This window comes from Erpetoichthys calabaricus, chromosome 3 (genome assembly GCF_900747795.2).
Source record: "Erpetoichthys calabaricus chromosome 3, fErpCal1.3, whole genome shotgun sequence".
Taxonomy (NCBI): Eukaryota; Metazoa; Chordata; class Cladistia; order Polypteriformes; family Polypteridae; genus Erpetoichthys; species Erpetoichthys calabaricus.
The window spans coordinates 129,023,893-129,042,067 of record NC_041396.2 but is presented as its reverse complement, the minus strand read 5'-3'; the positions used below and the strand labels follow the sequence as shown (position 1 = coordinate 129,042,067).

Below are 18,175 nucleotides of genomic sequence, written 5' to 3'. Positions count from 1 at the left end.
AAAAAGTGTTCCACTTTACTGAAGAGCTTAAGTAATAAACACCGATAAGAGGCTGTTAACATTCTTCTTTTCTTATTTTCATGGGGCTCTGAATTATTCACAACAGTAGCGTTGCCAGCCCTGGGATTTATCACAAAACTGTAGCAACCAATAAATAATTTTGTTTTGTACATAAACTCAGTATTCAAACTGTACAAAACAAAATATGTATACAGGTTAGCAGCAAAAGAAGCACCATGGAATGCAACTGTTTATGCCTGCAGTGTTAGAATAATTACAGTAATTTTTTTCTTCCGTAAAGGTTGACCAACCAGTGCATGAAACAATGCAATTGCAAAATCTTATCAAGAAAGGCCTATGAAATAAGCACAAACAAACCAGAGCCAATTAGAGTATCGTTTTTGGAAAATTGAGTTTTCACCTATCAACACTACAACACTGACACTGCAGTTACTAAAGTATCTGGCTCTCGAGAGCATTTTCAGAAATCATTTTTGGAGTTTGAAAACACCAGGCTAGTGTGGATAAAAGGTGAAAATGGAGTCAAATCTCTGTTTTTATGCAAAAAGGTGGAAGTGTGGACGGGGCCTTGATTCAAGTCTTTTCTCTCTTTGAAAAACTTAAGATATCCATAAATGGATTTACAGTGGTGTGAAAAACTATTTGCCCCCTTCCTGATTTCTTATTCTTTTGCATGTGTGTCACACAAAATGTTTCTGATCATCAAACACATTTAACCATTAGTCAAATATAACACAAGTAAACACAAAATGCAGTTTGTAAATGGTGGTTTTTATTATTTAGGGAGAAAAAAAAATCCAAACCTACATGGCCCTGTGTGAAAAAGTAATTGCCCCCTGAACCTAATAACTGGTTGGGCCACCCTTAGCAGCAATAACTGCAATCAAGCGTTTGCGATAACTTGCAATGAGTCTTTTACAGCGCTCTGGAGGAATTTTGGCCCACTCATCTTTGCAAAATTGTTGTAATTCAGCTTTATTTGAGGGTTTTCTAGCATGAACCGCCTTTTTAAGGTCATGCCATAGCATCTCAATTGGATTCAGGTCAGGACTTTGACTAGGCCACTCCAAAGTCTTCATTTTGTTTTTTCTTCAGCCATTCAGAGGTGGATTTGCTGGTGTGTTTTGGGTCATTGTCCTGTTGCAGCACCCAAGATCGCTTCAGCTTGAGTTTGACGAACAGATGCCGGACATTCTCCTTCAGGATTTTTTGGAAGACAGTAGAATTCATGGTTCCATCTATCACAGCAAGCCTTCCAGGTCCTGAAGCAGCAAAACAACCCCAGACCATCACACTACCACCACCATATTTTACTGTTGGTATGATGTTCTTTTTCTGAAATGCTGTGTTCCTTTTACGCCAGATGTAACGGGACATTTGCCTTCCAAAAAGTTCAACTTTTGTCTCATCAGTCCACAAGGTATTTTCCCAAAAGTCTTGGCAATCATTGAGATGTTTCTTAGCAAAATTGAGACGAGCCCTAATGTTCTTTTTGCTTAACAGTGGTTTGCGTCTTGGACATCTGCCATGCAGGCCGTTTTTGCCCAGTCTCTTTCTTATGGTGGAGTCGTGAACACTGACCTTAATTGAGGCAAGTGAGGCCTGCAGTTCTTTAGACGTTGTCCTGGGGTCTTTTGTGACCTCTCGGATGAGTCGTCTCTGCGCTCTTGGGGTAATTTTGGTCGGCCGGCCCACTCCTGGGAAGGTTCACCACTGTTCCATGTTTTTGCCATTTGTGGATAATGGCTCTCACTGTGGTTCGCTGGAGTCCCAAAGCTTTAGAAATGGCTTTATAACCTTTACCAGACTGATAGATCTCAATTACTTCTGTTCTCATTTGTTCCTGAATTTCTTTGGATCTTGGCATGATGTCTAGCTTTTGAGGTGCTTTTGGTCTACTTCTCTGTGTCAGGCAGCTCCTATTTAAGTGATTTCTTGATTGAAACAGGTGTGGCAGTAATCAGGCCTGGGGGTGGCTACGGAAATTGAACTCAGGTGTGATACACCACAGTTAGGTTATTTTTTAACAAGGGGGCAATTACTTTTTCACACAGGGCCATGTAAGTTTGGATTTTTTTTCTCCCTAAATAATAAAAACCATCATTTAAAAACTGCATTTTGTGTTTACTTGTGTTATATTTGACTAATGGTTAAATGTGTTTGATGATCAGAAACATTTTGTGTGACAAACATGCAAAAGAATAAGAAATCAGGAAGGGGGCAAATAGTTTTTCACACCACTGTATTACCTCCATATTGGATTATTGCAATGTACTTTAATTGGGTGCAAATCGATCTGCGTAATCAGTTACATTTTCTGTAAAATACAGCTGCTAGAATGCTCACTGGTACCAAGAACAGGCAAAGTATTTCACCAGTTTTTTGCCATGCTCCATTGACTTCATTTGAGGTGCAAAATTCAACTTAAGCTTTTCCTCTTGGTTTATACGTCTCTGCATGGTCCTGGCCCTGTTATCTCACCAAACTGCTTTGTCCAGCAGCAACCTCAAGGTCTTCAAGGAAATAATTTTTGACTATACCCCATTCTCATTTGAAATCAAAGGGAGACTGTCCTTTTTCAGTGGCTGCCCCATGGCTTTGGAACAGGTTAACTCTGTAAGGTCTATTTCTTCCATTAGTGCCTTTAAGGCACAGTTCAAGTACTTATTGGTTTGCAACGGCTTTTCTTTGGTTTTTGTGCCTTTCCTTTTCTTCCATTTATTAATGTGTTTTGCTTGATTATTTTTATTTTATTTAATTGCACTTTTAGATATATTTTGAAAAATACTATAAAATACATTGGTGCCAACATTGACAATAATTTGACATTGACACTAACCATTTTACTTTGCCAGCCTGCAGATCCCACTCCACTATGTATGTGTCATCTGAGCAGCTATATAGAACACTTTCTTCTGAATGCCACCGAACACAATTTACTTTACTGTCATGTCCCCCATCCTTAATTTAAAAAAAGAGAAATTAATTAACAATACTGTAATATTAGGATTGTTACACAAATTACTAGAAACTAATTTAAAAAAATAAATTTTTTTAAATAAAAATAGTCCGAGAAATAAATTCTTTAAATGCTTAAACCAACACTGCTTTCCAATAAATATGAATTGGCAAACTTGAAAACCATTAGAAAAAATATAAACTTTGATTCAGATATCCCAAGTACTCAAAACTCATTGTAAAGAACAATTAAACAGAACTCCTAATGATAGCTCACTAATTTATATGTGTTCTTTCATGAATAAAGATTACACAGTATAAATGGAAAACAATTTACTTGTATTTCCACAACAACAACATGAAATTTGTATTTACCTCACAAAGACCACCACAGACAAACCTCTAAATATGCTGATAAGTTTGGTACTACTAAGTTTCTCTTTCTGGATCTTTGATGCTATTTAGTACAAGGCTCACAGCTACGGAATGATAAGACTTTCTGTAACAAGTAAGTTGTTCTAGCCGGATCCTTTATTTTCTTTGTCAAAAAGAAGGGTAACATGACAGGGATGAATTAGTTTGCATGGATCGAGTAATTAAAAAAAAAAAAGTTTGTGTATTCCCCTTGTTCAGGATTAATCCAATAAAACAGTGTTTAAAAACCATGCTTTAATTCCTGAAAAGGTTCCTCATAGATGTAAGGGGTGCTTGCATAGCTACACTTTAAGGTTGCCTTCACATTGCACATGAATTCAGTATGTTATATAGAAGACAGAATTAACTCCAACAAAACAGGAAAAGAAAAAAACAGGGAAGAAGCAACCTATAGTACATACAAAGTACTGATCTTAAATTTGCCTTTTTAATTTTAATAATAAATGTGAATCTAGTATTCTACCTAGTTTCTGGGCCCTGAGCGGCCTAACAAGAGAGACCAAGATACAGTTATCAACAATGCCATTACATACCCTTTCATAGAAATCAGAAATTAAAATAATTTCCAGTTAATTAGGGTATACTTCCCATTTGGTAGACACTAAACTCTAGTATATTCTGGATTGCTCAGAAAGGCCCATGGGCACTAAGATCAAATTTAACTAGAAGCAGAACCCTGAAAGCATAATAAGGAAAAAAAATATCCAAACCTCAACTGAAACTTGGCCTAATAGAAGTGTGGTGGCCTAAACCATGTATATTGAAGCATGTACTCTATCCTGTCACAAAAACACATATTCCCATGTGATGTGTTGGAAAATTATTACCACCCCAATTGATGCTCAAGATGAACAGGAAGTATATTTGGTCATCTTACTACCACACCAATTTCTTACCAATTTGCTGTGGAGTTGTCCTTTTACAGAGCTGTACAAATAAATGCTGCCTGCTGCAGTGCCCAGAGCAAGAAGATCCACCTGATCACTTCTTGATGCCACCTCAGATTTCCGTCTCTTTCGTTGAGGAGCATCCTGCAGAAACAATAGAAAAAGGGTCACAAATGTTTTTTCAAAAGCAACTTTTTGGAAGATCAAAAAAGAACTGTATTTGAGGTGGATGGAAATCTAATGATTAACAACATTTTGTAATTACCTTTAAAAGCTCATACTGCTCATTTTTTGAAATGTTTGTGTCAATGCAATTTTAAACACAAATTTTCAAATAGTGACACTGGAATAAGATACTATGATTACCGAAAAAGAACAATTCAGGCTTTTTCCACACAAATGTCATTTGAGGATACCAGAAGCCTAACACACACACTATTTTAGCACAACACAAATATATTTGCCTTGTTGACATTGTGCCACTCATTATTTAAGAAACTCAGCAAAGAGTCACATAAAACTGCTTATGAGGAAACAGAAGGAACCCAAACACTGTATATTTTGGGGATGAGGCTAGAATTAGTCATCTACAAACAAGTTTAACTTCTATGTTTGAAGTATTTTAAATGTCTAATGAATGCAAAATGAGGGGAAAAAAATGTGCTCATATTCAAATTAAAAACTGCCACTGGTACTAACTGGGGAGCAAAGCAGTGTACAAAAATCTAAGTATTAAAAAAAACGTAAAAAAAAAAAAAAAAAAATCTCCAGTTTCAAAAGTCTTAGCGTTATTAGAATGACAACTCACTGCAGTTACATGGTGCATGACTGTTATACATGCCATATATGTCTGCAACATGAGAAAGGCAGAATAACTTGAAAATTACAAAAAAGTAAAATCTTGCTTGACAGAACCATTAACTGAGTTAGCAAACACTGCTTTGTTTCAATTTCAGTAATTTTCAATTTGGCCACAAAGTGTAACTGCTATGGTCTTGGTATCAAAATGCCTTGTTTAATGTAGAAAAAAAACATATCACCAATAAGGCTAAGAAGAAAATAACCATAAACAATTTGGCTTCATGGTGAACTCAACATGGTGAGTTATTTGTTGACTAAGCAGAAAGGTTGTTGCTACAAAAGATTCACAAACAAACTCATATACTGTAGTCCCTGGTACATTCCTCATCCTAGTAGACTATGAAAGTTTAGCCAATCCATATTACTAACCGAGAATGATAAACCGGATATGGACGCAGGTACATGGCATGCCCATGGACGCAGGAGACATAGTGCGCAGGCGCCAACAGCAAGCGAAGTTTGATCCACCGAGAACGAAGGAGTCACAGCTCAATAATGAAGGAGCTCAACTGAGCACAGGCAATACGGAACCCTAACCGTCCACACTACACAGCATAGTCAAACCCGACATAGTACGGAAGGTGCGTGCACCTACAACGCGCGTCTAACACACCGCAGGCAGACCCCCCCGAGATGTTACAGACGCCCCAGAGATACGGACTCCACAGCATATGTGAATCACATTACAGTAATACAATAATATGAGTACTCACAGACAAAACAAACACAACAGGGGCGCAGGCAGACCCCCGAGATGTTACAGATGCCCCACAGATACGGACTCCACAGCATATGTGAATCACATTACAGTAATACAATAATAGGAGTGCTCACAGACAAAACAAACACAACAGGCTTCTGCGTCCCACCCCACAATCAAACCAGAGAGAGTACGGCGTCCCCAAACGTCCACAAAACACAGCATAGTCAAACCCGAGATAGTACGGAGGGCGCACGCGCCTACAACGACTACCACATGAAACACACACGGCACCGGAGGTATAATATTAGCTCAACTAACGTAAATAAGCGCCTACAACGCGTCACGTCTCAAAAACAAAGGAGCTCAACTAAGGTAAATAAGAAATGAAGCAACGCGCCCATAGGTAACGATACAGCCACACAAAAAAGGGGATTCAGCCCCCCGCCCCAGAGTGAAACGGGAAAAAGTACGGAGTCCACAAAGGTCCACCATATACAGCATAACAGTACAGAAGGCGCGAGTTAGTACGAAAGCCGAAGGCGCCTACAACGCATAATAAGAATAAACGAACGCTCCGTTTTAAACGTACGTCATCCTCACACGTCCAAACTGTAATAAGAATAAACGAACACTCCGTATTGAACGTACGTCATCCTCACACATCCAAACTAAACAGCATAAGTGAATCACATTACAGTGATGCATTATTAACAGTATGACCACAGAAAACGCTCGCATTAACAGTAAGTGCAATTACAGTAATCCCTCGCTACTTCGCGGTTCACTTATCGCGGATTCACGACTTTGCGGTTTTTTAAACATAGTACATGTAGTAGTATTTCCTAGTCTAAGAACAACAAAACAAGTTCGGTGAATACGTGCGTTGTAGCACAGGCTGCGATTGTCACATGGGAGGGAGACGACAAATCACAGCTTTCTGCTTTCTAATCGGGCCTGTGATTGGTGCTTTGACTGATGCCTACTTCCCACAGTATCTCCCCTTGTCATTCGCTTCAAGCTTTCTCGCTGAGCGGTTTACTTTACAGTGTGCTGTGTGTGATTTTTTTGTGGATTACTGTATGTTGAACTTCGCTTCAATTTTCACCCCCTGCAATGGCTCCCAAACGTGCTCCTTCTTCCAAGGCTGGTGCTGAGCCTAAGCGACAACGAACAATGATGACGATCGCTGAGAAGGTGAAACTTCTGGATATGTTGAAGGAAGGGAGAACATACGCGGCTGTGGCCCGCCAATATGGCGTGAACGAATCCACCGTTCGCTACATCAAGAAGGAAGAGGTGAACATTAGGAAGACGGCTACCATCACCTTTCAAAAGTCGGCGAAGAGAGTGGTTACGGCTCGTAATAAAACAGTCGTCCGTATGGAATCTGCTTTGGCCGTATGGATAGCCGACTGCTGAAAGAAGAACATAACATTGGATTCGAAACATTATCCAAACAAAGGCTAAGAGCCTGTACGAGACCTTTGCCGCTAAGGAACCAGAAGACGACAGTGGCAACCGCGAAGAAGAGGAAGAAGATCCACAGCCAGGGACCTCCAGTGATTCACCACGTAAGAAACAGCAATTTTCTGCTAGCAAAGGGTGGTTTGCAAAGTTTCTTAAACGCTACGGCTTAAAAAGCGTTTCCCTGCAAGGCGAGGCTGCTTCGGCTGACACGATTGCTGCTGAAACGTATGTGAATGAAACGTTCAAGAAGATTACCTCCGAAGGTGGATATCGGCCCAAACAAGTTTTTTAATATGGATGAGACGGGCTTGTTTTGGAAAAGAATGCCATCGCGAACTTTCCTGTTCAAAGAGGAAGCAAAAGCCTCTGGCTTTAAAGCATACAAGGATCGTGTGACCCTCGTGATGTGTGGCAATGCTGCTGGATTTTTGTTAAAGCCAGGGTTTATTTACAAGTTGAAAAACCCAAGGATTTTGAAAAACAAAAACAAGAATCTGCTTCCCGTACATTGGATGCACAATGCAAAAGCCTGGATGATGAAGATGCTGACCTCCGACTGGTTCCACCAGTGTTTTATCCCGCAAGTGAAGGCGTATCTAGCAGAGAAGGGCATGCCATTCAAAGTCCTTCTCATTATGGATAACGCTGGTGGTCACGCTACTGATCTGTCTTATTCGGGGGTACAGATTGAGTTCCTTGCCGCCCAATACGACGTCACTAATTCAGCCTATGGATCAGGGGGTTATCAGGGCATTCAAGACCCTATACACGAGGAATGCCTTAGCGAACCTGGTTTCTTTCGTGGATGCTGCCCATTTATTGGTTACTTTGTTAATATTTTTATATTATATATATATATATATATATATATATATATATATATATCTGTCTGCTTATTTAAAAACCTAAATTTACCCCAGGAGTCAAAAACGTTCTGTCTAGCCCTTGTACAAAAACCTAGACAAAAGCTGGGGTATCACCTTGGTAAACCCATGTACTTTTGGATCTGTGAGAAGAAAATAGCACGACTTTACAGACAGGAGTCCAAAGCAGAACTCTACTTACTTTGTTACTTTGTAAAAAAAAATAAAAAAAAATAATTAAATGCTGATGATGTAGATCGTTTTGTCTATGCTGAAATTCCAAACAGAGAAACCTATCCTGACCTCATTAGAAAGATTCAGCATATTGGGACTCGCAAGATTACAAATATTGTTTTTACAGAAGTTCTGAAATAAAAGTGAAACTAATGAAATAGCAACAATTCAAAGAAAAAACAATCTTAAAAGTGTGTATCCGGAAAACCAAATACGGGGGTGGCCGAGCGAAGTGAGCAGGGGGCGAAGGCCCCCTAGTATATATAAACAACCCCAAACTTTCTTTATAACTTCCAAGTTCACAAGTTACAGCCAATACAGGTGCATCTCAATAAATTACAATATAATCGAAATGGTAATTTATTTCAGCAATTCAATTCAAAAAGTGAAACTCACATATTATATAGATTCATTACACACAAAGTGATATATTTCAAGCATTTATTTTAATTTTGCTAATTATGGCTTATAGCTAATGAAATTTAGTATCTCAGAAAATTAGAATATTGTGAAAAAGTTCACTATTGTAGACTCATGGTGTCACACTCCACTCAGCTAATTAACCCATAAAATCTGCAAAGATGTCCTGAGCCTTTAAATAGTCTCTCAATCTGGTTCAGTAGGCCACACAATCATGGGGAAGACTACTGACTTGACTGTTGTCCAGAAGACAGTCATTGACACCTACAACAAGGAGGGTAAGCCACAAAAGATCATTACTAAAGAAGCTGGCTGTTCACAGAGTGCTGCATCCAAGCATATTAATGGAAAATTAAGTGAAAACAAAAAATGTGGCAGAAAGGTGCACAAGCAACAGGGATAAGTGCAGCCTTCAAAGGATTGTGAAGCACAGCCCATTCAAGAATTTGGGGGAGATTCACATGGAGTGGATTGTGGCTGGAATCAGTGCTTCAAAAGCCACCACACCCAAGTATCCGTGACATGGGCTACAACTGTTGCATTCCTTGTGTCAAGGCACTGCTGAACCAGAGACGTCAGAAGAATCTTAACTGGGCTAAGGAGAAAACTGACTGGAATGTTGCTCAGTTGTCCAAAGTCCTCTTTCAGATGAAAGTAAATTTTGCATTTCATTTGGAAATCAAGGTCCCAGAGTCTGGAGGAAGAGTGGAGAGGCACAGAATCCAAGTTGCTTGAGGTCTAGTGTGAAGTTTCCACAATCAGTGATGATTTGTGGAGCCATGTCATCTGTTAGTGTTAGTCCACTGTGTTTTATCAAGTCCTAAGTCAGAGCAGCTGTCTACCAGGAAATTTTAGAGCACTTCATGGTTCCCTCTGCTGACAAGCTGCCAAAAGTATCAATACCTGGTTTAATGGCCATGGTATCACTGTGCTTGATTCGCCAGCAAACTCGCCTGACCTAAACCCCATTGTCAAGAGGAAGATCAGAGACACCAGACCCAACAATGCAGACCAGCTGAAGGCTGCTATCAAAGCATCCTGGCCTCACCTCAGCCGTGCCACAGGCTGATCACCTCCATGCCATGCTGAATTGATGCAGTAATTCATGCAAAAGGAGCGTCAACCAAGTATTGAGTGCATACATGGACATACTTTTCAGTAGGCAAACATTTCTGTATTCAATTTTTTTTTTTTTTAAATTGGTCTTGTGTAATATCCTAATTTTCTGAGACAGTGAATTTTGAGTTATCACCTATAATCCATAATTGGCAAAATGAAAAGAAATAAACGCTTGAAATATATCAGTGTGTGTAATAAATCTATATAATATGAGTTTCAATTTTTGAATTGAATAACTGAAATAAATTAACTTTTCCATGATATTCTAATTTATTGAGATGCAGCTGTATATTCAACTACACAGTTTACTTAACTTCTCACTTACTACTTGGGACACTAGTAAACAATACATACTTGATAGAAAAATAAATAAATAAAACTGCTGATCAGCCTGCTTATGCTGAAAGCATTCACAGCACATACAACATTTTAAGATATACTGTGCATTCAAGAAAGTAGCTTTAAACCTATAAAAGCTGTATACTGGCTAATGACAAAAGCACTGATGACCTCCTCAACATCTACATCATTTGCTTTATTCAAGTTGAGTACTAACAGGCATAACCATCTGTCACAGCACCACCAAGGTTCCATCTCAGGTAGCTTTAAAAAGAATGTCGGGGGGAGAAAAAACACAAAACACATACATACATACATACATACATACATGCATCTTGCTTACAGACTATTGCACAAATATGTATTGTGGCAGATATGGGAACAAGCTTCTAAAATATCAGAGAATCCTCATAATGGTGAATAACGGAGAGAGACTAAACTGTTATATCCATGGGCAGCATTTTTTTTTTCCTAAAATGTAAATTCCATATTTGATGAGCATGATGAAATAAACAGCTTTGTTAAAAAGTAATTCACACCATTCTACCCATACATATGTAGCTAACATACTTCAGCTAAGGGTAACTGGGTCAGACTCGAGAACAGTATTATTGGGAGTAAGGCTGGAATTAACTCTGGATGGCACTCTATGCCACTGCAGTCCACACTCTCATGCACCTTATTCCACTTGACCATCCCTAAAGTTCAATAGTAACAAGCAGATAACTCAGCTCATCTGGGCTGGCATTTGTTCCTTTACTCCCTTTATGTTTCAAATATTGATAATCAGATATTCAATTTGTGATACAGAAGAGACTCCAAAAGGAGGTGTGAACTTAATTGTCCATTTCTAAACATGGATGGGTCACTTTATTATAAGGTTATGATATTATTACCATTTTCAAGACTGGCTTGGACTGATCTTAGAAATATCTTAACACCTAGAATACTAATATAAAGTTTTTCTTTACTCACAGCTTTTTTGCATGGAAAGGTCTGAAAGGCAAAGAAGACAAATTTTAAAAATTCCTAACCCTATAAACAATAATGAGAATGTTAAAACAAAAAGATTTGTAAACTTTCCACATGTTTTTAAAAAACAAAATGGAGAGTCTAAGAACATGCTTCCATTTATAGTCTACTAGATCATATTGAAGTCTATGGGCTTGACAATGCAGGCAACACACTTGATGGATTTCTGATATGCTCGGATTAGCTAATCTTTTGTTACCTTTAACCAATTTTATTTCATTTAGTGTAACGGTACAAACTGAAATGATTTCACAGCTACATTAACAAGAGCAAAAATTAATTAATTTGCTCAGAATTGACTAATTTGATTAACTTATTAGTTTGACTTACAACTTTAAGAGACTGCAACCTGTTGTCAACGAAGGACTCAGAGTTACAACTTTATGACCCCTATGAACTGATATGTAGACTTTTTTTTTGCACTACTGTACTACAGTATATACAGATTACAACGCATGGTGTTTTCTGTTTACTGAGGAGTCTCTGATGCATGTGAATTCAACTTTTATTTGTATTATACATCTGGAACTGTCAGCAAAATTGTTTTACTTTTAGGAATATTTCAAATATTACATAAGATACGAACGAGCCAACAATTATTCAGGAGTTTATATCCAGGTATGTCAAAACTAGGAAACACACGGAGGTTTTATGTCTAATTTTACCAAAATAAGGACAGAAAAAAGTGTTCAGAGAAGATTTTAAATTCGGTAAGCGAGACAAAATTATTACACTAACAAATAAATACACACAATATTCTTAAATGCCTAAAGCCTCCTGACATTCTGAAGGATTCTAAACAATTAAGCGACGACGAAAACTTTACTCAATGCAACTGTGTTTCGGTATTGGGAGAGTAAATTACGGTCCAAACCAGCCACACTCTATTCGTATAGGGTGGTCGATCCTGTAGACTTGTCGCACAGACAGAAACTGGCCAGTCTTAACATTTATCCAGCCTTAGTGCCATGCATTCGTCAACATACATATTAAATGTCAGGGAAACCATCAAAAATTAAATGTACCAGGAACAAACATCTCGCCAAAAGTGCAAAAAGGACAGCTGCATTGTAATTTTTGCACAATGTTACGAATAAGCGAACAGGTCAAATCCAACTAAAGACTACGCCAGCACCGCCTCCCGTTCAACCTCGTGTCTAGCTCCTTGCAACACATGCATGAGGACGGACTGCCATGTGGTTTCTGCGTCACTTCTTCGGCCGCTGGCAATCCGGGTTGTCCATTTCGGAGTTACTACTTGTCACGGTGCTTACCTCTGCAACTCTGATTTGAATAACATGTTTCCTTGATCCCCGTACTTGAATCTTTCTGATGAACCTCAAGGGAAGTCAGTTAGGCCTTACCTTGCTTGTTCTGCATGGACCCCAGGCGAGGCATGTACAAGTGGCGCTTAAATGAGCAGAAGGCGCATATTCCTGGTGCAGAGTGTTGTTACTGGTGTCCCATATTCGAAGCCGCCCGTCTTGTGCTGATAAAGCAAGGTACTGGTGTTGCCCCGGAGAGAAAGCGCATGGATTTATTAACGAAATGCTACCTCCATCAGCCGCCATTTCTACGTTGCGAGTTTAGGGGATACTGTGAAATGAGAGAGACACGTGTTAAGAGTCGAGGCGCCTGCGCCTTGACGCCTCCGTGGCTGATTGGCTATGCTGCAGGAAGCGGAAAGTAATGTATGAATGATGGAATCAGTCAGTCGGGGGCTTATTTTACAAGGAACTGTTTTTTCTTGATACAGTTTAAACATTTGTACACATTGGAATGCGCAACAATTAAGGTAATATGGTCTTTAAGAATACATTTAGAAATAGGGATTTGACCCATATTTCGGTTAATTTTTAGTAGTTGTTCCAATATTAAATGTACTTTAAAGTTATTTTAATGGACTGGACTAAATTGCATGACTACTTTTGTGTCTTATACATGTGATACGTGTGTTAGTTGCTAAGTTGCAAAAATAATACAAATTCATCAAATTAGAAATTGCCAAGATGCAAAAATAATACAAATTCATTAAATTAGAAATTGCCAAGATTTCTTAGAGTTAAGTGTAGAATAGCTATAGTGCACATTAGTGCATATACATATACAGGATATAAACTTGCTGTTCTACGTAAATTTTTGTACAGTACCTTGGACTGGTGTTTTCAATAAAAATGTGCTATAAACTGTTTTTGAATTGATCCTTGGAAATTCTGGGGTTTTTTTTTGTTTTTTTTTAAATAATTTGGTACTCCAGGAAGTTACTGCGCTGAGGAGTAATGGGTCTAAAACTGCTATGGAATAAAAACAATAATAATAAAACCTGACGTAGTTTTCAAATACATGAAAATTACAACTAAATACGTGATTTAACACCGCTATGCTTACATGCTAAAATGCATAGTGTAAATCAAATGCTTTATTCATGATGGTGCCCTTCGAGCAACCAGCAGCTTTTCAAAATTGGGCGAGGGAAAGATTGTCCCAGAAAAGAACAGCTGTTTCGAAAATCAAGGATACAAGGTAGGGCTTTCAGCTTGATTTTCCTTTTTTCTCTATAATATTGCTGTATTTAAAATGTTATGTAATTAGCCAACTCCATTGGGTTGCAAAAAAGTCGAGGAAAGCATTCTCTAACATCTGCTAATATTTTTGTAGTTTACATGAGCTCGCTACTGCTGTGACTTTGTCAGTTTTTCAGATTTAGTTACGTACCCTTTGCGACACAGAAAAAACCTTGGAACACTAGAGTCTGTTGTACAGTATTTAATTAGGCAGGAAATTTCTATTGGCAGGAGCATATGGAACGCAATTTGTGTCACAATGATATACAGTAATCAATAAAAGTGGAATTATGAAATAATCACATGAAAAAAAACAAATATATACTGTATATAAATGAGTTCTTACATTTTGATTGATACATAGGCCACAAAACCAGCATAAAATAGACCTTTTCAAATAAATAATAAGCTATTGTGAAATGTGCAGTTGGAAAAGTTCAATTATGGACTATAAACTGACATAAAAATAAGGCAAGTTTTAAATAAAACCCACAAAAGTCAAATGAAAAAATACATTTTGAAAACTAAAAAAAATGCAGATGTCACATTTCATAATAACTACAGTAGTGCTAGGGGGCTCCGCCCCCTGCTCACTTCTCTCACCAACCCCTGTGTTTGGTTAATCCATCCATCCATTATCCAACCCGCTATATCCCAGCCAAAACAGGGCACAAGGCAGGAAACAAACTCCCGGCAGGGGATCAGCCCACCGCAGGGCGTGCACACACACACACACAGCACACACTAGGGACAATTTAGAATCGCCAATCCACCCAACCTGCATGTCTTTGGACTGTGGGAAGAAGCACCCTGAGGAAAGCCACGCAGACACGTGGAGAACATGCAAACTCCACGGGAGGACCCGGGAAGCGAACCCAGGTCTCCTAACTGCGAGGCAGCAGCGCTGCCCACTGCGCCACTGTTTGGTTAATGGGATATACAATTTTAAAAGCTTTTTTTTTCTTTGGAATTGTTTCAATTTCATTAGTTGCACTTTTACTTTAAAGGTTTATTAAAAACAATATTTGGAATTACCTTTAAGATCACATAGAATTTTGAATCCATTTTTGGAGACACATTGTGACAACGCAACGTATAATTGCCCGTGAGGTGAATATTGTTTCTGTTTCTCTAATAAATAATCCGACTTTTTCTAATGTTTGTCCTGTGATTTTTTAATTGTCATAGCAAAAGCTATTCTCACGGTAAACTGTAAACATTTTAATACGAATGGCATATCACGATCTCCTTTGGTGTCTAATGTTATTCGTGGAATATATACATCATGTTTCTAGATAGATAGATACTTTATTAATCCCAAGGGGAAATTCACATACTCCAGTAGCAGCATACTGATACTAAAAAAAAATATTAAATTAAAGAGTAATAAAAATGTAGGTAAAAGCAGACAATAACTTTGAATAATGTTAACGTTTACCCCCCCGGGTGGAATTGAAGAGTCGCATAGTTTGGGGGAGGAACGATCTCCTCAGTCTGTCAGTGGAGCAGGACAGTGACAGCAGTCTGTCGCTGAAGTTGCTCCTCTGTCTGGAGATGGCACTATTTAGTGGATGCAGTGGATTCTCCATAATTGATAGGAGCCTGCAGAGCACCTGTCGTTCTGCCACGGATGTCAAACTGTCCAGCTCCAAGCCTACACTAGAGCCTGCCTTCCTCACCAGTTTGTCCAAGCGTGAGGCGTCCTTCTTCTTTATGCTGCCTCCCCAGCACACCACTGCGTAGAAGAGGGCACTCGCCACAACCGTCTGATAGAACATCTGCAGCATCTTATTGCAGATGTTGAAGGACACCAGTCTTCTAAGGAAGTATAGCCGGTTCTGTCCTCTCTTGCACAGAGGATCGGTATTGGCAGTCCAGTCCATTTTATCATCCAGCTGCACTCCCAGGTATTTATAGGTCTGCACCCTCTGCACACAGTCACCTCTGATGATCATGGATCCAGGAGGGGCCTGGGCCTCCTAAAATCCACTACCAGCTCCTTGGTTTTGCTGGTGTTCAGGTGTAGGTGGTTTGAGTCGCACAACTTAACAAAGTCCTTGATGAGGTTCCTATATTCCTCCTCCTGCCCACTCCTGATGCTTTCTTGTTGCCTGTTAAAATTTTTCTCCGCACTGCTCTTTCTTCTTTGCGTGTGTTTCATCTAGAACATATTGTCCTTATACGTTTTATATGTGCTGGAAGCACATGATCTGTCCGTGCTACGGATTTACAATTTAAAGAGATTGTTATTTTCATGGGAATTGTTACATATGCATTATTTTCACTTTTACGTTAAAAACTTTTCTAAAAACTTGTCCTTTATTTCCGGCCCCGTGCATGGTTACATCTCTTTCTCGCAAGACGTATAACGCTCCTCGCATTGGGGGGGGTGGGGGGCAGTTGGCTGAATGCACGCTAAGCGTTGGATCATCAGCAGTCTTTCTGCTGCTGGCGAGCTGCCTGTTCTGCTTGTCGCATGTCGTTGTTTTAAGAGCTGGGAGCACATAATGCGTGTCTGCCAAAAGCAATCCAACAACTGCTTGGTTAGATGTCTGTGGACTTGTTTTAAATGATGGCTCACTGCCTCACAATCTCGCGTGACGTTGTAAAAACAATAATTGTCCTTTATTTCCAGCCCCGGGCGTGGTTAAATCTCTTTCTTGCAGGACTTATAACGCTACTCCCGTGGGGTGGGTGGGGGGTATGGGGCAAGAATCTCATGTTCTATATCCCCATGAGACGCTCCGTGGCCATTCTCTTTGATACTGTTTTCAGAATCAGAATGAGAGACGGTGCTCTGAATAATAAATGCCATTGCTTCAGTAGGTTTATCTTGCATTTCTGTTCATTTTAAACTTTTTACAAGAAACCCTTAGGCCAGGGAAATATATAACATATATTGAAAATGAACAAATTGTTAAGCTAATTTTAAAAAGTCCAGTTTTTTGGAAAAAAAATGCCTAGCCCACCTGGGAAGGTGGCAGTTCCCCTGATTAGAATATGATCAACATGCATTAAACCACCAGTCTGCATGAAAAGATACCATTGGTTTGAAAAATGCACATTGAAAGATGCTGTCAGTTTCTTCCATGCTGTGTTCCATTGGAGTGTCATGGAGGTATCAAATCATATCAGATTTTATTTTCCACATACAATTATGCACATTGTGCAAATTGTATTGGAATGCTTAGTTACATAAGCACAAGACAAATATCTATTATAAAAAAACACTTGCGACAAGACGTGATCTTTTGAAGAGAGACAGATTAGAAGAGAGTCAGAGAGACACTTTCACGTCCTGCGACACCATCAAGTCACGTCATACTGACATCCTTTGGAAGCAATTCACGCCGTACTTACAAACATTTTCAAACAAGAACACGGTCATCTAACCGCTCAGTTAAATTATTAATGCGTGTCTAAAAGTCAAAGCTAATCATCTCTTCTTTATTAAATGTAATCAAGCAAAACTTACAACGGAACATATGCAAGGTCTCAGTGATCAGGTTCAAAATTCAAATATCAGTAGTTCAGACATATTCAAAATAGGTAAAGCAGTAATATTACCATCATCATATCAAGGTAGTCCAAGAGCATTGCAACAGTTATCATGGTGCAATGGCAATATCCCAAACTATCGGTCGGCCAGATTTATTTATCACAATGACGTGCAATCCACAATGGCCAGAAATCCGCAGATTCTTGAGAACAGTGGCCAACGGCTACATCGCCTCTGGATATTCCCACTTTTCTTTTTAATCAGAAAGTCTTATTTTTATTGAATGAACTCGAAACAGTGTTCGGTCAAATCAGAGCATACATTTACACGATCGAATTTCAAAAACGGGGTTTGCCTCAAATGCATTTATTGGTTACTTTGCAAAATAAATTCTGCTGATGATGTAGATCGCTTTGTCTGTGTGAAATTCAAAACAGAGAAACCTATCCTGAATTATGGTATAAAGTCATTAAACACATGTCTCATGGACTTCATTTAAAATATTCAGTATGTTGGGACTCAAAAAAAATGTTTAAAGATATTTGCAAAAATGGTCGTTCAATCAACAGTTATGACTAAGGCTGGCTTTCCTGATTATCGTCGAAGAGATAATCGTCACGAACAACACACTTATCACAGAAAGAAAGATGGTAAAATTGTGATGCTCGATAATTCAATGATTATACCATATAACCCGTATTTGCTCAAATGATTCGATTGCAATATTAATGTTGAGTATTGTGCATCGATTATGATATTAAGCACATCTCCTA

The 18,175-nt window shown here is 38.9% G+C and overlaps 1 protein-coding gene across 1 annotated transcript in view; it reads right to left on the bottom strand.

Moving 5' to 3' along the window:
- Window positions 1-13,003, bottom strand: part of wdr43 (WD repeat domain 43) — a 95,314-nt gene extending 82,311 nt beyond the window's left edge. The window contains exons 1-3 of the mRNA XM_028797364.2: window positions 12,704-13,003; window positions 4,311-4,445; window positions 2,861-2,982 (exon numbers count right to left, since the gene is read on the bottom strand). Coding sequence (XP_028653197.2) covers window positions 2,861-2,982; window positions 4,311-4,445; window positions 12,704-12,910 — 464 coding nt within the window. The 5' untranslated portion in view covers window positions 12,911-13,003. The remainder of the gene's footprint in view (window positions 1-2,860; window positions 2,983-4,310; window positions 4,446-12,703) is intronic.
- Between the last annotated feature and the right edge of the window lie 5,172 nt (window positions 13,004-18,175).